Source organism: Lolium rigidum, chromosome 4 (assembly GCF_022539505.1).
Source record: "Lolium rigidum isolate FL_2022 chromosome 4, APGP_CSIRO_Lrig_0.1, whole genome shotgun sequence".
NCBI classification, from domain to species: Eukaryota; Viridiplantae; Streptophyta; class Magnoliopsida; order Poales; family Poaceae; genus Lolium; species Lolium rigidum.
Window position 1 is genome coordinate 162,733,687 of NC_061511.1, and position 24,111 is coordinate 162,757,797.

Sequence of the window (24,111 nt, forward strand, 5' to 3'; positions counted from 1 at the left end):
GTAAACGAAAATTTGTACCAACACCTGTACAAAATAATTTATCACACAGCACTGAAACAATTGTAGCACCATATGATTAAATCACCGTGCTAGCATAATCTGCAAAATTGTTGTTTCCTGCTGTTGATATGAAAATCGTCTTGATATATCAACTGCAGGGGCAGCCAGCCCTGGTCCCTGGACTCTGGTTATAAAGTTTCATCAAATTCAGATCCTCAACTTGGGGAAACAATAAATCAGCTGAAAAATCCAGGAGCTGACCTGCTATGGGCAGGAAAATGGTGCAAAATTACCAAATATTCCCACAAAAAAGTGTTGAGAACATCAAACCACCAGATTAATGGACTTGAAACTGCCTCCGGACTATTCCGCGTAATCTGATAATCCTGTGGCTCCAAATAACTCTACATCCATGCATTGTTAGCTAAGGATAATGAATCATCCTCAGGTTTAGCCATCGACGTTCATACCACCACATCAGTTCATACTTCTTATACTTTGTTGTAAGATTAAGTTCAGTGGAATAATGTTCTTAAGATAGTTCAGTTCCGATGCAGTTAGGAACGTACAGAATACTAGCTCATGTACAGCATCTAGGTCCACACAGTACTCAAAGCAATGATAATCAAAGCTGGGAAGATCTTGACAGTAGAATTGTGCATAGCAAAGCTAAGATGTGTTGTTGCCGAAGTCAATGAATGTGTGGAGCTCTAACAACATTCTGTGACCAAAATTAAATATTCCATAACTTCATTCAGGTTTCTCAGTTCAGTGCTCTTTCTTCTTTTTTTGACTCTGGCAACAGTCCAGTGATCATCTGACGAGCATGCATTATAACAGTACCAAGCAATTTAAGTCAAATACTATTTCAACTAACCATTAAATTGATTTTCCATTGAGTAAAGAAGGGGATATGGGCATTAGAAAGTGCAATCTAGCAGGCCAATTTGACAGTAGTACCAAGGATTTGGATTGAGAGTACATTCTGCTGATGTTATCGCAATACTGCAGAACATACTCTCACTCACTTGTTACCCTCAATACTTCACGTATTCACGTATGCTTAGCATGCTGAATATCATGACAAAGTCAGCTTGCAACATCCTATTACATAGGCATAACCTAACAATTGACGAGTGTGTCAGGTTTCCATGTAAACTCTCTGCACTCTCATCTCTCGGTGACAGTTATACTTCACGTTATACATGAACTGGTGGTCATGGTGGTTCATCCGCATCTCCCACATTTCTTTTCCATCCTAAAAAAAGTGTCTAGCAACAAATGCCAAACTAAACCAACTGCAAACAGAACAAAGCTCACCTGCAACAAAGTCAAACTAACCTACCAGTTCTCTAACAAAAACCTATTTATGGCCCTCCTGGATGCAAACGATTTCCAAAGGACTTTTGGAGAATTCAATCTTTAGGATTTTTTCCTAAGTGGGTCATTTGACTTGTAGCATTGCAAACCATAAGAATCTTTCCTCGTGATTCATTTGTAATTTATTTCAGATGAAAATTTCATCCACTCCAACCTCTTGGAAAAATCATGAAGTTGTCCCTGTACTCAGTCAAATGCCCCCTCAGTCCCTGGTATTCAATATGGACATTCGGCCTCTCTGGTTTGTAAGTGGAGGAAAATCATATAAATAAATGTTTTCCTTTGGTGGGACTATTTATCCGTTTGGTTAATGGAGCAAAGGAAAAAAAAAAGTTTCCTAAGTTTCAAAGGGAAAAAAAGGGATTTAACAATCTACAGGCCTCATTGGTTCAAAGGAATCATAGGATATTTGGAGGATTCCATTCCTTCAGAATTTTAGAATCCTACAAACCTAAGAGGCCCTCTTATTAGAATTCCTATGCACGAAGTAAAAGAAAGAGGTCTAGCGGCATAGTACATCCTAATTATATCTATATCACTTTATGTGGTTTGACATTGATTCGAATGCATTTATCAGGATTCACGTGTTTTTCCTACACATTCGAACCAAACACGCAAGTTCACAAAATTCTTGTGCTTTCGATCCGCTATTTTAAACATTCATTCCTATCATATTCTTGTGTTACACAATCCTGCAAATCAAGAGGTCTAGAGCACAATATGCATGGAAATTGAGATTTGAGGCTGGTGTTAATGGCTTAATATGATTGGCTATACATTCTTAGCAAAACATGGGCATTTTGCTAGTGTCCTATTAGTATGCTCAACTATCATACACTGAACAGCTAAAAAAATACTATTCACACACACTAAAGAATATGGATGTTGGGCAGTAACCCTCCTGTGGACTGATCTGTTGCAAGTTCCTAAGAAATAATTTAGGGTTCAGTTCCAGCATACAAACGAGCAATTTAGTTTCCTGGAAAGGCCCTAATAGCAGCAAAATGTGCATTCTCGTAAAGCGAATATGAGTCTCACATGAGAATGGATGCAAATCAAGACAAAAGCTAATGAACCGAACAGTACACACCAAACATTTAGGAATAGCGTGTGCAGAACACATGCCCAATACACATTAACTCAACAAAATTGTATAGTGGGTTCTCAGTTGTCATTGCAAAATAACCCAGTAACCGCACCAGAAAAATCTACAGGTACCCAGTGATAAAGAGTACAGCAATTGCTACCCAAAGAATACGTATAATCATGTTGAATGGATCATCGCCTGATCAGTTTCCGTTATTCCCCTAGCCAAAATTCCCCTTTCTGGGGCTCGAAAACACTACTCCAATTACAACAGCTTCAATTGAATCATAGCTGCAGAGCGTGCCCAACTCATTCGGACAATTGAATCTACCTATGCCTCAATCACGCACTTGAGATCTACTACTGTAAATCGTAAAGCAGAACGGAGAAAACCTTACGAGCTTGCATCGGCCGCAACAGTTGGGGTGTCCTCGGCAGCAGCAGCTGCAGCTGCTTCTGCTGCAGCCGCGTCCGCCTCGATCTGCTTCTTATTGCGCTCGATGGCCTCGCCGACCTCCTTGGGCATGTACTTCTCGTCGTGCTTGGCGAGCACCTCGGTGCCCTGCAGGAAGCACGCCCCCTCCCGCGCCTTATCGGCGACCTTCCTCCCCGCGCCGTCGCGGCGGAGGTCGTCGGACATGGGCTTGAGGAAGCCCTCGACGACGACGGAGTGGCCCTCGCGGAAGAGGTCGGGGAGCGCGCCCTCGTAGCGGACGAGGACGTCGGTGACGAGGTCGGTGACGACGAACTCGATCTCGGAGGCGGAGGCGGAGGGGTGCGCGACGGAGCCCTCGAGGACGAGCCCGCCGAGGCGGCAGCGGGCCTTGGCGGGGTCGGTGGCGAAGCGCGCGAGCGCGTCCGTGGGCGTGAGGTAGAAGACGAGCTGGTCCTGGAACGTGGCCAGCACGGTGACCACGAACCCCGCCGCGCAGCCGAAGGTGAGCGCGTAGGTCCAGAGGCGCCGGCTCTGCAGCTGCCGCGCCCGCGCCCCGATGTCCGCCGCGCGGGGCTGCCGCGGGGCGCCCGGCCCGGCCCGCCGCGTCGCGGAGTAGAAGCGGGCGGGGTGGAGATTGTGGGCGAACTGGGTGGGGGTGGTGGTGGTGGCGGTGGCGGTGGCGGCGTCGGTGAAGCGCGCGGCGGGGGTCGGGGCGGGGGTGTGGAGGAGGGTGGAGAGGAGGCGGCGGGAGGGAAGAAGGCGCGAGAAGGCCATGGAGCTCGAGCTTGGCGGTGGTGGGATCTGGAAGGTGCGGGGCGGAGCGAATGGGGGAAACCGGGAAAGGCGTGTGTGCGCGGTGCGCTCGCCTTCGCCTCCGGATTGCTGGTCGGGTGCTGATCTTCTTGCTGCCCACGACACGGCGTCCGGCGAGGTCAAAGCGGGCCGTTGAATATGCTAATTTCTGGCCCAGAAAATAGAGTTGGAAAATGGACAGTTTCAAAAGCACCTCTTCTAAAAAAAAGTTTCAAAAGTACCTAAATATAGTTCCAGTTATCTTTTTTGAGGGAAATGGAGCTTTTATTCATCAACCAAGTTTACGGGGATACAAGTGATTTTTCTGGCATCCCTAGCAGCCAGATGTAAAGATACATCAGCTTTTACAAGAGAATGAGCATCCCCATTTGACTCCCTAAACTCATGACTAAAGGTACGTACTCAATTTTCTTCAACACCATGACATATCTGCATGGCACTTTGTTGTTTAAGTTGTTTATTACTTTCAATCAATCAGAAGCAAACCTTTATTTAAGTAAGCTGAAGATCAAGAGCAAGCGATAGAGCTTCATTGCAAGCTAGAGCCTCCATACTAGCTGGATAATTTTGCCCCTTCCCCTCATACACCGCAGCAAATGCTCCAATATACTTCCTTGTTTCGTCTCGGTAGACCTGCAACGACTCCCTCTTCCCCATGCCTCGAGATATATCCATCAACATTGATTTTGACCTGCCTCAGGGGGAAACCACTTCTTCTTCTCCCTTGGTCTGCTACTACTTACCTTGGTAGCCATCGAAGCCACCTCCAGCTCCTCCAATATTTGTTTACGAAACACAAGGTTGATATAGGGTTCTAAAACTCATGAATAGCTTTTCGACGTGCCCACCATATTGCCCATAACATGACTAGAACCCTTGCAAAATCAGCCTGGTTCAAAGTGTGAAGAAGCCAAAAGATCCAATGTTTTGCATCTTCCGTTTGGTTACAAATCAAGTGCTCTGTTAGGTCCTCGTCAGATAGGGCTCAAACACTCCATGCCATGTTGCAGTTGAGCAACGAATGCCTCCAGGTGCAGAACTAGAGTCAAATTTTCTCTGATGCACTTTTCTCTAGCTAACCTGATGCACTTCACTCATTGAGATCCCAAATACTAGTAAAAAGAATCTTGGACCCTGATGCACATGCATCAGGGTAAGCCCAAAGAGCTCCACCCCTGAATGCCTCCGGGAATCCTCAACAACATGACACAACAGACCTTGTTGTCAACCATGTTTCACCGCATTCGTACATCTTCAGTTGATGGCGACATGCAAGCTAGCCTCCATACAAAAAAATTAACCTTTGATGGGATTTTAACATTCCACATCTTTATCCAGGATTTCTTTCCCGCTTCAATATAGTTCCAATTATTAGATCTTTGGATGAAGTGTGAAGCTACACACGTTTTGGTTCTAATTTTTTTGGCCCAAAATATTGTTCATTTGTAGGAATAAGGATAAATACTCCCTCCGATCCAAATAATTGATTCCACTCGGTGTACATACTGATGTATCTAGTCAATAATTGCATCTAGGTGCATCCGTATCTAGACAAAGTGAAGTCAATTAATTTGAATCGGAGAGAGTATTAGAATGCGGCATACAATTGATATACAGAGACACAGAGCACACATGAAGAAGAAAACATTTTCCATTACTCAACACTCCGTGCAGTAGACGCACGTAAAAGCTAAAAAGAAGTGTTGTAGGCATGTGTATATGCAAATGAAATGTTCAATGACATTCCGTTGTCAAATCTAATGAGATTATTATCAATGTTATGAATGATCATTTCAACAAGGCGACGAGTTGAACTGTTCCAGTTCCGTAAACCAGGAACATCAGCAACATGTGCCTTTGCAAGGAGCATCTTTACAGCTGCAGATGGGCTGCCCCGAAACCTCCCATCCATTGAACCCACGTTCCAGCACCATGATGTTCTTTATCCCTGAATCTTCCTTGGACTCTGATAGATAGTCTGAAAACATCCTAGCACAGGATGGGCCTCGCACCTGGAGTGTGATGACAGAACATATTATAAGTACAACGCACTACAAGAAAATAAATGGGAAAAAACAGAGAATTATGAAAAAAGAGGTAGAAGGATTTGATCAATTTCATATCCTGCCCACGTAACCCATCCAGTGTTAACATACTGTTGCGGAGCTACATGGTCAGGGATAATGACTGACTGTAAGAAATCGACTTCATTACATGGTCAAACAATCAATTCCAGAAACACAAATTGGTATAGTACATTCGTACTAACTCTAGCTAAAACAATGGGGTAGTCATACAAAAAGTGTATGGAATTCAGTAGGTTAACAAAGTTAAACCACCATGATATTAGAAGAAAATATTTGATATTCAGGGTACTCAGCACAGATTCTGGCAAATAATCTGAGGACTTTGTGTTGTCTCAGGCTTTGGCCTTTCTCGCTGTTTATATGAAAGCAGTTCTAGTGTGGTTATCATTATGCCATGTCTGATGGATGATGGATCTCAAGTTTCATTTTGTGCCTCTGTTTTACTGTTAGAAAGTTCTGTGTTTGATGTGAATCTGAATCTTATGTTTCAAGTTCTATTCGAACTTACAGATAAAGGTAAGGCATTATTCAGAGGTTTCCACTGAACAAAATAATACAATGAAAAAACTAAGAGGCTCTTTTAATAAGCACGCAATTTTCTATATCAGTTACAAGGACATTATAAATCAGAACCAATTGTATGCTTGAATCATACTTAGACGACTTTATATGAAACCGCATGAGAGCAGAAATCAACCGCCTACAAGTAAGTTAAGCCGCTACTCAGATTTCCTCCGGACAAAAGAATCCACAGGAAAATAATGTCAGAGGACTCTTTAGTAAGAACAAAATGTTCTATAAATCCACAAGGGCATTAGAAAGCACAACACGATCCGTGGGAAAAATAAGAAGCCTTCCGGATAACATTTCCTCTCCCAAATCTCTTGGTTTGGCACATACAAAAACTTGAAATCCTACCCAGTTGAAACAAACTTTGGCAATGTATCTGGATCATAATCCCGAACAACAGTGGATACTGACCATCTAAAAAGGGCGTCGTTGCAAGAGATAGACCTATGGCCTTATTCTTGGTTCCAGTACTAAAATATCAACACCTAAATTTTTGATTTAAACAACTAGCGATTCAAAACGAACAAAGCAATGCATATGCAGATTTGATTGTAACAAAATAGGGTCTGAAGTTAACCAGTGGAGCTGCCTTAAATAAAGAAGTTAATCGACCACAATGGAGCTTCCCCCACAGGCCACAAGACATAGTAGAGGACTGCATAATCTCAGATGAACCACATGCCAGCAGGTCAACACTTAAATTCAGTAATAAGAAAATCAATCGCGCGCTGTGGGCATGCCGCAGGCATGTGATTCGCCGTGATGTGTTGGGGATCGGATTTCCATGTGATCGCAAGAGACGAGTACAGACTACAGAGGCGTCAGGGGTCGATCTTCACCTGGCTGAGCGCGCAGTGGAAGACGAGGGTGTCCTTGCCGCTGGTGGCCTGCACGAGCTCCGGCAGGCGCGCCGCGAAGCTGCCGCTGGCGAAGTGGTGCGACCCCGCGATGTGGGCCTGGTAGCTCCTCTCCTCATCCCTTCCGATTTTTCCCCAAAAGCACGAACGAATCAAATGAAAAATTAGCTCCCAAATCGGCACGGCGGCGGGGAGGGTAAAGGCGGGCGGTCGTACCTGACGTCGATGACGGCCATCCGGTGGTTCCCCCGCGCCATGGACACCAGCTTCGCCGCCGAGACGTACGTCACGCTCCGAGCCATCGGTGAAATCCTCCACAAAATCAATCTTCCGGTCCTTTTCCCTTCGTGCTTGGGCTCCAAGACCTATTTTCTGCAGAATCTCGCAGTTCTGTTTATTAAAATTAAATACTCGGCAATAAAAAAATATTGCCCGCGGAGGGGCGAAATTAAATTTAGGTAATTGACAGGGACAGTTTCGCATTTTCATTTTCTAGGCTTAACACGCAGCAAGGTCGGTCGGAGGACCAAAATTTAAATTGAGAGAATTGGCAGGGGCCGCGCGAACGCGTACCCCCTCTAGCACAAATTACGACGTCCACTCTCCCACTGTGGGGAGATGGTAAGCCAACGCGCCCAGCAAAGTGCAATGCGGGCCATTGACCTAGGCCACGGGCCTTCTTGATCGCCCGTCGACCCCGTCCAGGTAAGTATGTTTCACGTTGGGCAGTGGCGCTCATTATATAACCTCCAGACCCCGCCCAACCGTCTTCGCTAAGCGAGGTGGGACTAAACATCTCGACCTCCGCTGCTGCTGCTGCACAGCGGCGTAGACCGCCGGTTCGTTGCCTCCTGGGCCGGATGATCTGCGAGCCCGGCCCGTACGCAAGTCGGAGGCCCAAAACTTCCTCGCTCCTACGCGCGCGCCAACATTTTCGTCGCCGGCGCCACGACCGCGTCCAAATTATTTTCATTTCGCTATTCTTTCTCTGTCCGTGCCACCGTCCAATCCGTTCTAAATCCGAATCCCCAATGCCGGCGTCCGGAACGGGCTCCGGCGGCGGGCCGCCGCTGCCGGCGGAGGAGGAAGAGCCGGGGCGGCCCGACGAGGTGCTCGAACTCGGCCTCAGCCTCGGTGTCGGGGCGGCGGCTCGTGAGTTACCGGCTCTGCGGGTCGTGCAAGTGACCTCTTCCAGCTCCGGAGAGGAGGAGGAGGAGGAAGAGGAGGCGGAGGGGCCGTCCCTCCCAAGCTGCCCCGTGTGTATGAACCCGTGGACCGCCGAGGGCGAGCATCGCGTAAGGTGAGCGGGAATTGTGCCCCGTGATCTGGTGGATTTGCTTTGGTAGGTCATTGTCGTGTGTGTGCTTCTGAGCTTCTAGATTGCCTGTAAGGGTGTGCAAAAATGATACCAAAGAGAAACCGTTCAAACCGGGTAGCGAGAGCTAGTTCATTTCCCTTCACAAACCCAAATTTCATTCCTAGTTTAGCACAATTTTTTTTAACTAATCTGAAACCGGTAAAACCGTTTCTGCCCACCCTTAATTGCCTGGTACTGCTGTCTTTGTACTTCCCCTCTTTAAAAATTGAAATGGAGCTGATGCGATTTCAGTTCAGTGGATGGACTGGATGTTCATGTTTTTAGATGATGCGGCGCGCTTAGTGTGGCACCTATTTGAATCAGAAGCTACTGCGTTGGCATTGGGGTTTATCGGAGAGTGACTGTCCATTGCTGTCAGATTGCTTAATCTAAAGTCTAAACCTAAATATCTTGTTTATCATTCCTTATTCGCTGTTTCTGTCGCATGGATGTATGTTTTCAACTAACCGTTTGTAGCCCTCAAAACAACTCATCCTGGTATGAGATCCTGAATTGCTAACAGTGCGATACTCTACTTGCAGCTGCATTCCTTGCGGGCATGTCTATGGCAGGTCTTGTTTAGAGAAATGGTTATTACAGTGTGGGAAGAAAACTGCCACGGTATGTTGGTCAATAACTCCTAGTTCAGAATCACATCTTCAAGTGCACTGTACACTGTTATTAGGAGAAATACTTCTTGATGACCATAATTGTTATTGTTTAATCAGTGTCCTCAGTGTGGCAAGGTATATAGGCAAAAGAACATTATCAACCTCTATGCACCAGAGATTGTTGTTCCAAATGATGATCTTGAAAAGGTTAGGTTTTCGTCTTTACTAATCCTTGGATGTGTTTCTGACCATATACTGAAGCTTCTTTCATTAATGCAGCAAGTATTGTCATTGAGACAGAAAAATGATACTCTTGAGAATCAAGTAAGTTGCGTCTTTTCTACAACCCACTTTTTTAACTCCCAACTGTTCTTAGGAGCACTCTTTACCGTTGACATGTTCACATGACCATAGATCTTATGACACTAAGATGGATGTTTGTACTTCTTTTTGAACATTAATTACATCTATGAATCAACAAGTTCTGGTGATAAGACTACATTTTTCTTATACAAGTATACTTAGTGGCTTAAAGTAGCAAAGTAAGAGAACAAGGATTAAAGGACTCCCAAACTTGCTACACAGTACAAGCCTCATACAGAGCTGTGCCCTTGTGGTATGATAAGTAGAAAAGGGAAAAGGAGTGCAAAAGTACTTTCAAGAGCCGAAAGCCATTGCTCCATAGTGTTGTGAGCCCCTAGTACTACAATCATCGAGCTTAAACATGTGTTCTGCTTGTCATGCTTTTCGTTTTTCTACTTAAGACAACATGGACAACAACCAACTAGTAATATTGCGTATTGCATGCCTAAATATTCATTTCAGAGTTTCAGACATTCTTTTTTCAAGGAAACCACATGGGGTCTGAGTAAATCATAGGCATTTGCCCTTTTTTTGCTAAACTGCTCCTCCCTGCCTGGTTCAGCAAATGCCTGATTACTCTATTTTTAGTCGATTCTGAAGCTTTTGCATGCCATGTTGAATGTTACCTTGTGCTGTGGGAAATGTTAACTTGTGCTATGTTATCTTCATGCTATTTCAGTTCACTGTCAGTGTGTAAATAATAATAAGTTTTCACATTTTTGCGAGAAAACTGTAAAGTTCTGTTGTAGGTAGGCAACTCCATATATTCCCTTACTGCAACAATCGTATACATATATATTAAATCACCACAAGACACATATTGCATATAACTTCTGTGTAAAACTAATTATTTTTCATGTTTCCATGCAGCAACAAAAAATGATTGAGGAGATAAAAGAGTATAAGGTACATGTGTAACTTCTTACTTTTGTTATCAGTGTATCACCGTGTAAAATTTGAACAATAATATTTCATCGTATAACAACCATGTGTACTATTTAAATTGAAAAGCTAGTGCAGCCATTGTTCACAGTAGTGTTGTATAGACAAAATTATATTTCATTTTCACACTTTATTCATCTCAACAAGAGCCTCCATTGTATGTTTCATTATACTACATTGCCAGTTTCTTATTCACCTCACCTGTGTAGGAAAATAAACCTTAAACTTAGTACAGACGCTTATTTATTCATTTAGTTTTCTGTATGTCTTGCAGAGGCAGATTTCGTTGCAGAAGCATTTAATAAATGAATCGAATTCGAAGCGACAGGTAGCATTGCTCCAAATTTTAATTCTTACTATCATGTGTACAATATATGATTTTAACGTTCTTGTCAACCAATTGTGAAGAAAATGGCAGAACAGTCATCAAATGGAGCAAGGATTGCACAGTTAGTTGCCTCATTTAGAGCAGATGGTGGCAGTAGTGACCCTTGCAAGTTTTTTCTCCAGGTCTATATTATTTTTCCAGTGGTGCTTGATTGGCTCTTTTTATAGTACATTTATACTGTATGGAACTATTTCAAGAGTTATTCTCTAGTGCAATTTGGTTGTGACCAATAATTGATCATGTAATATGACAAAATCTACCTACCACGGACGTGCCTTGACGACTTGGTTGTCATGCTAACTTTGGACAAACTGTTTGTTGAACTACAACAACATAATTCATACCAAATTCTTATTTTGCTTCCAGCTTGTAGTTGTGGGTGGCGGGCTTGATTTTTTATTCCTTCAATTTTCACTTTGATTAGGACGTTTGCCCTTTGGCTGTTCCATGTCCATGTGGAACCTTTGCAAATTTTTATTTATGTAGACCACCTAAACTCATTCACATATTAAAGGGGGACAAAAAATTGAAGAATGTTACAATGTAAAGATCGTATGTCCTTACATTCTATGAGCCCGAAGTACTTATGGAACTACATAGAAAACTGGATTGATTTTTGTACATTTTTCCTGGATGTATATACCTCCCTTGGCATGCCAACCACAAAGACGTATAATCTTTTGATCCAATCTGTCCATCCGTTCTTGAGTTTGTTCTTACCTCAAAAACATAAGCACTCCTTCACGCATGTGATGAGTCTGGCATCAATTTGTACACATGTTGCAGACTAGCAGGAGAAAATAAACTTTTTAAAACAATGTTACATTATACTTGCATTCTCAGGTAACCATCTCCATGCATTTCTTGTTATAAAATTGCTGCGCAGCCAAAGCCAAATACTGGATTATTGATAAGATTAACCGGAGGCGTAGTAGGTATGCCCATCTATTGGTAGTCTGGTACAGTTGTTAGTTATTACTGATTGGTTTGATCCTTGATAGGATTTTCTTCCTAAATTTCCAATTCCCCTTTATGAATCAAAGAGTACATCTTCTGAAATTGGTATCTATATGTTGTAGAATGAGTATTTCCTGGATGGAGCTCGAGTCATGGGCATTGATGCATCCAGCCAGATCATATTAGCTTCTGGCAGGGCTGCTGGAGTTAGTATTGAACATGTCCTTACAAAGGTACAGATTCCAAACCATATGTGTTGCTTAATGGTTTAAGGCAAGTTGTGCTGGCTGCTCCACATTTTGGTTGTAATTCTTGTTCACCTAATGTATCTCCACCATAATTTCGACAGATCAGCATGTTCTCTGGACACCAAACAAAAGTGCAGCTTCCTCCCAATACGAAAGCTCTCAAGGACATATGTATAATTCCTGGGGGGCTTGCTGTTTTTGCATCTCTTGGCAAGAAATTGTCACTTTTAAGGTCTATCTGGAATGTACGCCAGTCCAATTCTCCCTGTATTGTTTTTCACAAATTTTTGACTAACTTTTACTTCTGTGCTTTTTTTTTTCTATCACAGCATGACAACCAATAATATCGTCCATCAATATGATCTACCGGTGATTCTTTGAACTTGAAGTTCACATTTTTTACAAGTAAATTTATGTTCTCCATATGTTGACTAAAACACTACCCTCAACATTTTGTTTATTCACATGATTCCTACTGTGATTAACTTCATTATGACTTTATGAGTATTTTTTAACCTATATGGGGTGGGTATCCAGAAGGGTTTCTATTTATCTTTGTTTCTTGCCACAGCACATGGTCACCACAGCAATACATTTAAAAGAAATCAGGAGATTTCAAATTGTGTGGCACTTGTTCCCCACAATGATGCTTAGAAATTTGAACTTCCTAAATTTTTAGTTACTGAATTTATACTTTATAGTTGGAGTTTACTTTTGAACTACTTGGATAGTTTATCCTGGCCTGCTAATTTTTTGTATATTAACACCATGCAGGCTCCTGGCTGGTCCTGTTCAGGGCTTCAAAACGGTCCAAATCACATATATGCTGGATTACAGGTTGGCTTCTTAAAATCTCTTATGATTCTTTCCTTTTGTGCTGTTTGAAAGGCTGATAAGAAACCTCTGTTCAACTTTACAGAATGGCATGCTTTTGGTCTTTGATACCCGCCAAACTAAAGCAGCACTGCATTCCTTAACGGGTCTATCTACACACCCAGTTCATACAATCCACTCTGTGGTAGATTCCAGTGGTTCCACGAAGGTCATCTCTGCTTCTTCCATAGGACCTTGTATTTGGGATGTAGATGGCAGCGAAAATAGGTATTTGGCCGTTTTAAAAAGTTCTTACTTATTTAATTGGTGCTCATGGTATGTGCAAATGTAGATATTGGTTCTTTGTGCTTCACATTCTCAAAACTTGGTCCTTTTTCCAGGCCAAGTTTGCTTACCGGGACGGAAAACCAAGGGGTCTGCATATCTCTTGCATGTGCTGCTCCATCAAGTGATCTAATTGTGGCTACCTTCCGTCCGAAAGTTGAGTTGTCAGTTGATGGCACCTCATCCCAAGTGGCTATATCACAATCACCGACGCTCTCCAGTTCTGGAAAGCTGGGGTGTCATGCCCTCATGAGGAGGGCAAGCGGCACATCCTTCGTGAAAGAACAGACCTGCAACGGCAATGTAAGTGAGCTGCGGATGTCCAAATCTGCAATCATACCCAGCATCAGAAACAACCAGCACCTGTTTGCCTATGGAGATGAGTCGCTGAGCGGAATCCGGACGTGGCAGCTGCCTTCGTTTCAGGCGTTCAGTGATCTCAAGCCGCACCGCAGACCGATCCTTGACCTGAGGTTCGCACAGAGCTCTACCGGGGAGAAGTACCTTGGCTGCTTGAGTGAGGAGAAGCTGCAGGTTTTCAGAGTCACTGATCACTAATCCTTCATTAGTTGTAGCACTTCACTAGCTTTTGTTGTACTAACATAAACAGGTTTTCTTTGTACAGTGTTTCTAAATCACATATCTAGTGTACAAGTCTGTAAGATTTTTAGAGATGAAACATAAAGATCTTGATATAAATGGGATGATCCCTTGTATGCTCTCACACCGATATTTTTCTTTGTTCTTGTCATCACAAGCAATATCCATCAGCACTGTAACATTCCAGATACATTTGTCATGACTACCAGTGAGTGAGCAAATCCAGGTTTCAGCTTTCCAGCTAGCAATCGACAGACTACATGGTGCTGTCGGATGTATTTTTTTTCGAACCTGGGCAATGCCCTTTGATTGATAAAGTCAAAAAGATTTTGGATAGTTTATAAGGGAAACTGGCCGAAAATCATACAACACAACGCACCACGCTGGCCCCAAGGCTGCGCCCCACACGAGTCGACGACCAAGCCACCCTAGCGACCAAAGCCAACACCACAACACCTCAATGCAACACAGCGGAGGCGAACATCCGGAGCCGCCGCTCCGACATCCACGCCGACCCGCAGGGCTGCGCACCACCAAGCCAAAGACGAAGAACGGAAAGCGCCGACCAGACACCAACATGGGAGGTGAACCTCCACAACGATGCTTCCAAGGAGGGGAGCGACGACCAAGAGCGCCGCCATCGCCAGCAACAACCGAGGCCGGTGCAGGGTTTTCACCCGGAGAACACCAAACCCAAAGTCGTGTCTGCATGTCCGTCGAAGTCGAGGCTGCCCAACTCACCGACGCCAACCACCAAAGCTCACTCCACTGGTCCCTCTGGCAGTCTGGCCAAAGGAACATCCAAGGCGAGGCCCCAAGAGGCAAACGACGCAAGAACGCCGAACTCAGATGTACCATGTATGCAGTAGTAGAGCATGGACTTCACGGTGTGCTCCAGCCACTGGCCAAGCTCGCAGAGGGCGATGCCGGGGTGGCATCCTGACGGCGGCGCAGGTAACGGCCAACGCTGCTGGTTTTGTTCAAATACGAGAGATGACAGTGGGCAGCTGACGTTGCTGTCCACGGCGATGAGCTAAACGATTCGATCAGATAATTAAAGCAGAAATGCTCCTGAAAGTTGGGCCATAATCTTGCAGAAAGAGAGCTTTACAGAGAACATTGATGGATACACTTGGTGCACTACATAACACATCGAAGCATTTCGTCGAACACATCGAAGCATGGCGGTCAGCCGCGCGAGTACAGCGTCCTGAGGGCATCCACGACCGGGCGGAACCCGTCGCGGAGCGGGGCGACCGAGACGGCGCGGAGGTGCTCGGCGCCGTCCCTCGCGGGCTCGCGCAGTGCCAGGCGGCACATCTCTCCCTGCAGGGCGTCCGCCGCGGCGCGCGCCGCGCCCCGGTGCGCCGCGAAGAGGCGCGCGAGCTCGTCGGCGGGGCAGCCGAGCAGGGTGCGCGCGGCGCGGTCGAAGAGGACGACGGGGAAGACGCGGTCGTGCGTGGCGACGGAGAGGAGCAGGCGGTAGACGAGCTCCGGGGCGGGGCCGCCACAGGCGGCGCAGGAGACGCCCTCGGGGTGACCAGGGTGCGCGCGGCGGCAGCATGCCGGGCAGGCCAGGTACGAGAAGTCGGACATGTCGGCCGCCACGATGGTGCAGTACGGCGGCGTCCACGTAGCCGCCGCCGCGCCGCTGCCACCGCCGGGGGTGCAGCCGGGGTGAGACATCCTGGCCCAAGCACAAGGGTTGTCGTTCGCCTCCGGCCCATAACCATAAAGCAGTGCTATTTAATTTGGCTGCGAAAACCTGTGCGATTTTTGTGCGTGCGAAAATCAGAAGTTAACGGCAGGGCAGCGTCGAGTAGCCTGAATTTAAAACTCGAAACTAGGTAGGTAAACAAGTAACTCATGAGTCGATTTAAACTCACATGTAACGAGTTGAGCTGATTTTTAACTTTGGCCGTTAAGCAGCGAGCTTAAGCTAAACGAGCAGAATTCACCTGGCTCGCAAGTAACTCGTTTAATTTGGTACTAAAAATAACATCGCAATTTCTATTCCGCAGCTAACCTCGTTTCGGGCTTCCAGCAAGGTCACAGTCGTAGCCGCTAGATCACGATCGGACGCTGCGAGCGAAGCGGTGCTCACTCGGCCACAATACAACACACGCACGTACACGGTCCCACCGTCCACGACACAATACACGCACTCACACATGTTCTGTGCTCTCTCTTATCTCGTTCCCCTGCTGCCTCCGATGCGCCGCCGCCGCCTGTTGCTCCGGCTGCCGCCGGTCGCCGGCCTAGCTCCCCCAAGGTCTCCTCCCTCGAATCCCCGCCGCCACGACACGGTTCTGCCTGCGTGCGCTCCCCCATGGATAACCCTGGTGACTCCACCCACCTCGCCCGATTTTCTAATTTGATTCGCGCCTGGGATGCATCCTCGCCGGAGTCGGCTTCATCCTCGTTCGTGGCGGGGTGCGTCCTCGTCTGTGGGCGTCGGATACATCCCGACGGTGTCGCCCACATCCTCGTGGCGCCAACGACATACCCGCGGCCTCGGTTACATCCCCACGGCGTCGTGCACATTCTCGCGGCCTCGGGCTTCCCCTGCTACATTGTCGACTCCCCGGCCATATAATCAAGTTTCGCAACTAAATCGTCGAGGATTCGGTTACTCCCCCGCGTCATCGAGATCCCAATCGCCCGAGGCTAGTACTTTTCCCCCTACATCGACCGAGAATCTGATCTTTTATTGCCTGCGCATGTTACATTTTTCCGAGAAGAAGTGGTGGTAAGTGGAACTAGTTACGTCGGATCATCCGTAGGATGGAAGCATTAGTAGAGGGTGTATTTTTTCTACCAGAGGTAGTAGATTTTTTTAGAAGTAACACATCATTTTGGAATAATACATGCAGAAAGAGAAGATGGAACTTGTTATTTCTGGGGTATTTCTTGAGATTTATGTTAGTAGCTTTGGTGTACATGAAAAATGTTGATGGAAATGTTCCATCTTCTGGCTCTGCATGTTAGATGGAGTGTATGTATGTGGAAGTAGTTCCATCGGATCATATGTGGGATGGAAGCATTCAGTTGAGGGGGCTTTTTTTTGTTACAGATGGAGGTAGATTATTTCTGGAAGTAACACATGTTTGCTGGAAGAATACATGCAGAAGCAGTAGATAGAACTTGTTACTTTTTCAGGCCAGAGTTTGAGTTTTTTACATCTGTCAAACTGCAGATAGAGATGTTCCATCTACTGCTGGGTGTGTTTGTCTTGTTGGGTTTAGCAGGAATGTTTACATGCAAAAACATATAAACTTTTTTAGAAGATTATTTATATAGTAGGAAGTAAAGTTCTCTGGTGGAACTAAAATAGATGGTACTTTTAGTACCTCTAATTAGATGGTAAATGTCCCAGTTGTAGGCATATGGACATCATGTGTGTGTTCCGCCGCCCCGTTCCTTCCGGACGGCCCTTTTCCTCGCCGACCTGTAGCACCGTCTCCGCCTCTTGGGCGCTCACCTCCTCCCCCATTCCTTCTGGCCGCCCCCTTCCTTGCCGACCTGTAGCGCCGTCTCCGCCTCTTGGGCACCCACCTCGGGCACGGAGGAGGCGCCGCCCGTGAGTGAGCGCACCTCGCGGCCGCGGGCTGCACGCACCGACCATGGAGGATGCCCCGTCCCTGTCGCCAGTAGCATCCCTCGCTGCCTGGATTCATCGCGGTGATGCCGGTCTCATCTCCACGACGGCGTCGTTGTTTCCTGCTGGCCGGCAGCGTCCTTGTGGTCGCGTCTACATCCTCCTCATTCACTGTCACATCCTTGTTATCACCGCCAACATCACTGGTCTCCGGACACAAGACCTCCTTCACTGCTTCATCCTTGCTTCTGCTAGATATTCCATTACTGCACAGTTATTTCTGACCAAATTGTGTAGCAGTCGGTAATGTTACATGCATTTTTTGTGCTACAAAGTACATGGTGTGAAGCGTAGTTGAATTAGTAGATAGAACATGGAACCCAACCAACTATATTCATGTAACATTTTTGATGCAAATGGAACAACTTTTTCCATCAGGAACAAGGCCCATCAGCATTTGTTTTGTGTTACATGTACTAGTTGAATTAGTGGATGGAACCAATTATGTCCATGTAACTATTTTTTGCAGCAGATGTAACCAATGTTTCATTAGGTGTTAGGCCGATCAGCATTTGTTATTGTGTTACATGCAGTATTTAAATTAGTGGATGGACAAATTATGTCCATGTAACCTCTTTTTGCAGCAGATGGAACCAATTTTTCATTAGTTGTAAGGCCGATCAGCATTTGTTTTGCGTTACATGCAGTAGGCTAGCACAGACAGTGATAGCAGCCACAACACATTGGTAATTGAGTAGTAAACAGTCTGGAACACACACATATTGGTTATTTATATCACCCTGTACCTGTCATTTCCTACTTCCAGTCACTAGGATTTGCCTTGTGTCTTGGTAAGGGAAGTTCAAGAAGTAATTCTGGAGCCTAGATGATTCATCAATGCTTTCCGGTTGATAGCAACATGCAGCGATCTTACTTGCCAGGACTCTTCTGGGTGCTCACCATATTTTCTAATCAACTTGGCTTGACATGTATTTGACCTACACCAACACATAACACTCTAGGCCGTGGCCTGAATTTCAGTGAGAAACTTTGTTGAAGATTATGATCACCAGAAAACAAAGCTTGGCTCACCTCACGCGGTGGAGGAGACACTGGAGGTTATCTCGGTTGCAGCCCAGGATGTGACCTTGTCAGTTAGGAGAATGAGTAGCTCCATGGCAAACTAGGAGCAGAAACGGTTGAATTCAGCGTCTTGAAATCTGGAGAAGTCCCAGGTAAAGTGTTTATTTTAGCCTGGTTTCCTCCTTTTGGCACAGACTCACCGCAAGATGGCAGGTTTCTGGCAAGGTCGGCAAGACGGCAGCTAGCTCACGGCAAGACGGCGGGGTTCTGGCAAGGTTGGCAAGACATCGGAGAACTCATAGCAAGATGACGGTGAACTCACGGCAAGACGGTGGGGTTCCAGCAAGGTCGGCAAAACTGGCGACGTACTCCGGTGAGACCGGCAGTATTCCGGCGAGTTACATTGCCATGTTTTTAACCCGTAAAGATAATCTACCTAGTTGTTCTTCACCCAAGTCGTGATACATCGGCAAAACTGGCGACGTACTCCGGTGAGACCGGCAGTATTCCGGCGAGTTACATTGCCATGTGTTCTTTTTTCTGTTATTCCCCTCCTCTCCCGTTGAGATTCAGATGTAACAACTTTTCAGTTCTTATTCCTGTTATAAACCTTCTTCTCTCCGGTTGAGATCCATATGTAACAGCTTTGTATTATGCATGTTGTTCATCGCTGTTCCTTCAATTTGAGATCCGGATGTAAGCTCGGATCGGGATCTGATTTTCGATAGGAAGAAAATAGGATCTGATTGGTATCAGGTAGAAAAAAAAATCTGTTATGGACCGCCACTGGCCGGCAGCGAGACTTTAATGACCGTGCGCTTTTACGTCTTTCTAATTTGGGAAGCCTGGTCCCCACGCGTTGCTATTTTTGGTATTGTCAGACTGACCTCGCGTTAGGCAGAAAACGAGGTCGACCTCGGTGTAGCACAGCCCAAATAACATTAAGTTGTACAATCTAATCAAACAAGGTAGTCCAGCCTTGTGGTCAAGTCTGCCCAATCCCACTTTGCTATGTGATAACTTAAGTACAACTGTGGTTTGTCGACTTGCCTTGCAATATTTCTGGTTAATATAGTTTATCTATTATCTAATGATTGGCTTATATTATTTTTGTGATATAATTATTGATTGTTGCCATTTATTCATTGTATTTTTGTGATACAATATTTCCAATGATTGTCACATATCATTTATGCCCAAAAGAATCAGGAAAAGATGCACCATGTTATACATGTTCCTTTTAACCGTTTTTTAAAACTCGTGAGCTTTGCAAGCCGAACCGGGCTTCAAATCTAGACTCGGTTGTTAAATGAGTCCAGTCAAGCTAGCTCCTTGAAACAGTCTTTCGTCCTATAGAAACCACCCGGTACAACTGTTAGGGCCTTAGCACAAGCACGCCCAAACGAACAAAAAAGAAAGAGAGAGAAAAAGAAATGCCAGCAAATTCGGATTGACGAAAACGATGATGACCCGCTATTGCTGCATTCTCTAGAGAGTTTCCACCACGCTCTTAGCCCTCCGAAGCGCCGCATACCAAGCAACACCTTGAAGAAGAGATGCAACGATGAACATGCTACTGCCCAGACAGATCCTAGGATTTTCCCGGTACGCTGAGGGTGTGGGGAGGGGGTACCCTAGCGCCCTTCAAGAAGGAATGGCGGCGTCCGCAGGCGTCACCGCACCGGCGCCAGCCATCCGATAAGGATTTCTCCCGACCCCCACAGAACCAAGACCCGGGACGCTCCATCACGAAGTAGCCATAGGAACACATGCAACCTAGGAGGAGCATGCAAACTTCCAATATGCATAGGATCAACTCCTCCAAAATTAATAACAAAATAAATAGAAAATAACATAATACACTCCTTTGGACACCAAGTTCCAAATAATTGAATCCTATTCATCACTAAGGTGAACTGTTTCAGTTATATGCATATATGTGTTAACTAATACCATCTTTGGTCCTTCCAAGAAATGGATACCATCTCCGAAGAACTTGATTAACACACCTAATAAAAGTAAATTTAAGATATCTACCATCCTAGGTCTCAACAATTAATGGAAGCATTTTATTCACCAATTATCACATACAAGTTCGAGTAATGGATTGTGAAACAATAGTTGCCAAACCAATGATCCTCCTAGAACTTAACCTTCATTACATTGCCTACGTTCTGTTGGTACCCTAGCCTACCAGCTCTTGCTTCCGCATAACCCCTTTCAGAAAAGGGGAGATGGCAGCATCAGGCAAAAAAAAATAGTGTTTCTAGTTATGGACTTATGATCACTTATTTGCTTCCAGAGTTTATGATCATCTAGGTGATATCTTTGGACCCAAGCAAGTAAACATAGGTTCATTTAGCCAATTTGGGGATACCAAGCCCTCCATATTCAATTTTTTGAGCTAGGAGCCCACAATTAGCTAGGTGATATTTGTGATGCCCTTTATAATTATCCATAATTATCCCAAAAGCAACGTGCAATATGAAAGCTAATGAGATTGCCCATTTTAGGAATGTGATAGCACTTAATAGGTGCCACGTGTATTATTGATTACATTAGTGGTCACGGTTAAGACACGAACAAAATATGCATTGAGACAAAGTAACATATATTTTTGTCTTCTATAAATAACATGCAATATAAGACTATCTTATCAACTACTCCACATGCCCTCTATACTTCTATAGTACACCCTAAATGCTAAACCATTAATCATCAACCCTACATCCTCCGATCTATATTAATTGCAACTAATATAGATGTATTCAGATATATTATAGTTACAGGTATATCCATATTAGTAGCAAATAATATGAACCGGAAGAAGTATAATTCTAGCTCAACTCCTTTAGTCGATCTGTGTCTCCCCGCTACATCTTTACTATTAAATGGGAGTTGGTCGTTTGACACTCAACGCACTTTGGTGGTCGTCATTGAAAAGATCTTGGCCGTTCAATCAATCTGACGGTCTCCACTTCGTCCGATCAAATCAGAGCAAATATTTATCATGCTCAACATAATTATGGTATCTCAGGCAATCACATATCAGGCGTCCTTAGGAAGATGGATATTTCCTATTACAGGAGCGCATTCTAGGCAATCACAATAATCACAATAATTAGCAAGATACACTCAGGAAGAGGAAAGGTCCCCGAGCGTGCTAACAAATCAGATCTTAGTTGCTAAAATTAACAAATTAGATCTTAGTTGCTAAAATTATCCATGCTTGCGGATCTCCATCTCCATGATATCGGGGATTGTATGTGGTAATTTTTGATTCATATACTAGGTGGGAGAAAACCCTCCACGTTTGAGTTTCCCAAGCACTATGCACTAACCCTCCCCAAATGTCTCTCCCTAAACGGATTGTTCCTCCAACCCAATTCCCAGATCGCGAGGATGATGGATCGGGAGAAGCAGGAGCATGGCCCTCTAGCTTTAATCCGCCATGACCGCCATGGAATCCCCACACACATCACTGCCTCCACGAGCGCTCGCGCTCCACCGCAAGAGAGCAGACACCGCTCCCCTAGGATTCGTGCTCGCAGCGCCGATTGAGAAAACAACTCCGGCGGCGATTGGCGGAGCAACGCGTGCAACAAAGACAACTAGAGCGAACAATAAGTACCTGCAAGAGGTGATGCCGACGGATGGCGTCGTGCACAGCTGCGTGCAGGGTCAGTATCATCATCAAGGTCTAAGTATCTCCAAAAACTAAGAGGAGGCGCAAGAACAAGATTTAAAAAAAGTGAGTTTTCTTGTTTCCTACATTTCTTCGAGTAAATTTCGTCCTTTGAAGTTTATTTTCTTTGCTCGTCTCTGAACAAAAAGATGAATAATCCATCTCAAGATTACATACTCCAGCCCGATATAATTACACATGCAAGTATACAACGCACTGGTTCCAACATTATTTTGACAGGGTATTAGAGAAAAATTAAATTGGAGGAGTAAAAAGATATTTGGTTTCTAACCATGTATTCAACTGACGGTGCAGGAACTATGAGGAAGAACACGAACAGTTTACCTACCATCCGTAAGACTCAACTATTGATGCAGGAACCATCATGCCACATATTCATCTAGGGAAAAAATAGATGCTGGATTCCATTGTGGTAAGCTTTATTTTGGTTCTCCTCTCAGTTATATTTTTATGCACATCATACAAAATTTTCTTTGATGCAACTATCTATTCCTTACTGTCCCAGTTCTCACCATGACCAAATCGACTTTTCTTTTTTGCTAGCCTTATGAGTTTATAAGGGAAGAACATTTGGTTTGCTTCTTCTGATATTAAGTTACTGCGGTAACAGTTATCGCTTGAACAGTACCTTGACAGTTCTATCCGTTCTCATACTAATGCTCTATCCAAGGAGATTTTTAAGCGATACAAAATTAAGTATTACTTGCTGAACTTGATGGGAAGTGGACACAAAAATACTAATGCTCTATCCAAGGAGAATTATTTCCCTTAATAAGCTCGGTGCCCACTTTCCATCAAGATTAGGTATTATTTGCAGTATTACTTGCTGGAACACACACTTTGTTTCATCTATTATCCATGTTTACTGTCACGTGGAGAGCATTGCCTCTGGAATATTGGATGTGCAACTTTACTCATGACATTGGATTATCCAACTACTCTAACAGTTATATAGCATGCACTAAAAAAAGTTCGTCTTACAGATCGTTTATTACCACAATAATTATTAGTGCTTTAAGGGAACATTTTCACATGCCATTGGAACTACTGATGTTAAGCACTCATAGTTTCAGATTATTAAGTAGCTCGATTTGCTACTGTTAGGTGAGGATTTTCATTAGAAGTATTGTGGTTGTTGAGCACTTATAGTTTCAGGTTATTCTCGCAATATTTGAATCTAAATTTCTTCTATCCAGTAGATTCAGCAAAGCTGAACTTGTGCACTGCAATTCCTACCAAGAGATCATTCTACCTACCAAGAGATCTCTGGATTTTATTAGGCATATGGTATTCTTTGAACAATTTCTGAAAATAAAGAGAAATGAGAGAGGACCAGGACATGTTGGCTTTTAAGTGTCGAGGTACTTCAAACCTCACTATTTATTTTCGTGTAGCTTATTCTTCATCTTTGGTTGTTTCAGGATACTCACGGGTAACACATTGATGATGGTAACAGACCTACTGATTCTGTTGAGCACAACAAGAGGTACCTCGACTATGTAAGACTATTGACCAGATCTCATAACTTAATAACGGAGTTCCTCACAGAACATGTATACCTTTCAGTTTTTCAATTGGAATACTGAAATCTTCAAGGCAGCAATGTTGATATGGACCTATATTTTACCTCTTATTGGTCATTGCACATGCACATGTTTATTCAAGTCAGATCCGCCATGTGATCTGCTTGCTATCAAAGTTAAGTGTATCAATCTGCTATTTCTCTTTTTCCTTCTGAACCATTGAACCTTGAACATGTACTCTATTAATTTGTCTCACAATCAATAGATGCAGGTTGGCTTCTATACCCATAGCAACTATGCTTTTGTTATGTATATATTTGGATTGGCATATGCCGAAATTGTTGGTGC

The 24,111-nt window shown here is 44.6% G+C and overlaps 3 protein-coding genes and 1 non-coding gene across 4 annotated transcripts; 1 reads left to right on the plus strand and 3 right to left on the minus strand.

Moving 5' to 3' along the window:
* Nucleotides 1-2,509: 2,509 nt before the first annotated feature.
* LOC124706188 (cytochrome c-type biogenesis protein CcmE homolog, mitochondrial-like) lies at nt 2,510-3,676 on the minus strand. The gene has a single exon (XM_047237840.1). The coding sequence runs from the start codon at nt 3,674-3,676 to the stop codon at nt 2,861-2,863; it is 816 nt and encodes a 271-aa protein (XP_047093796.1). The 3' UTR covers nt 2,510-2,860.
* A 1,672-nt stretch (nt 3,677-5,348) lies between these two features.
* On the minus strand, nt 5,349-7,921 carry LOC124706190 (arsenate reductase 2.1-like). The gene is made up of 3 exons (XM_047237843.1): nt 7,446-7,921; nt 7,212-7,350; nt 5,349-5,727 (listed from the first exon to the last, which is right to left on the minus strand). The coding sequence occupies exons 1-3, from the start codon at nt 7,529-7,531 to the stop codon at nt 5,557-5,559; spliced, it is 396 nt and encodes a 131-aa protein (XP_047093799.1). The 5' UTR covers nt 7,532-7,921; the 3' UTR covers nt 5,349-5,556.
* LOC124650796 lies at nt 7,780-7,942 on the minus strand. The gene has a single exon (XR_006987209.1). It is a non-coding gene; the product is annotated as a U1 spliceosomal RNA (small nuclear RNA).
* A 516-nt stretch (nt 7,943-8,458) lies between these two features.
* LOC124647729 (E3 ubiquitin-protein ligase RFWD3-like) lies at nt 8,459-13,811 on the plus strand. The gene is made up of 13 exons (XM_047187616.1): nt 8,459-8,529; nt 9,129-9,207; nt 9,315-9,404; nt 9,477-9,521; nt 10,431-10,466; nt 10,777-10,830; nt 10,911-11,012; nt 11,970-12,080; nt 12,197-12,327; nt 12,425-12,464; nt 12,870-12,932; nt 13,015-13,196; nt 13,310-13,811. Exons 1-13 carry the CDS (start codon nt 8,492-8,494, stop codon nt 13,809-13,811), a joined length of 1,473 nt encoding a protein of 490 aa, XP_047043572.1. The 5' UTR covers nt 8,459-8,491.
* Nucleotides 13,812-24,111: the final 10,300 nt, after the last annotated feature.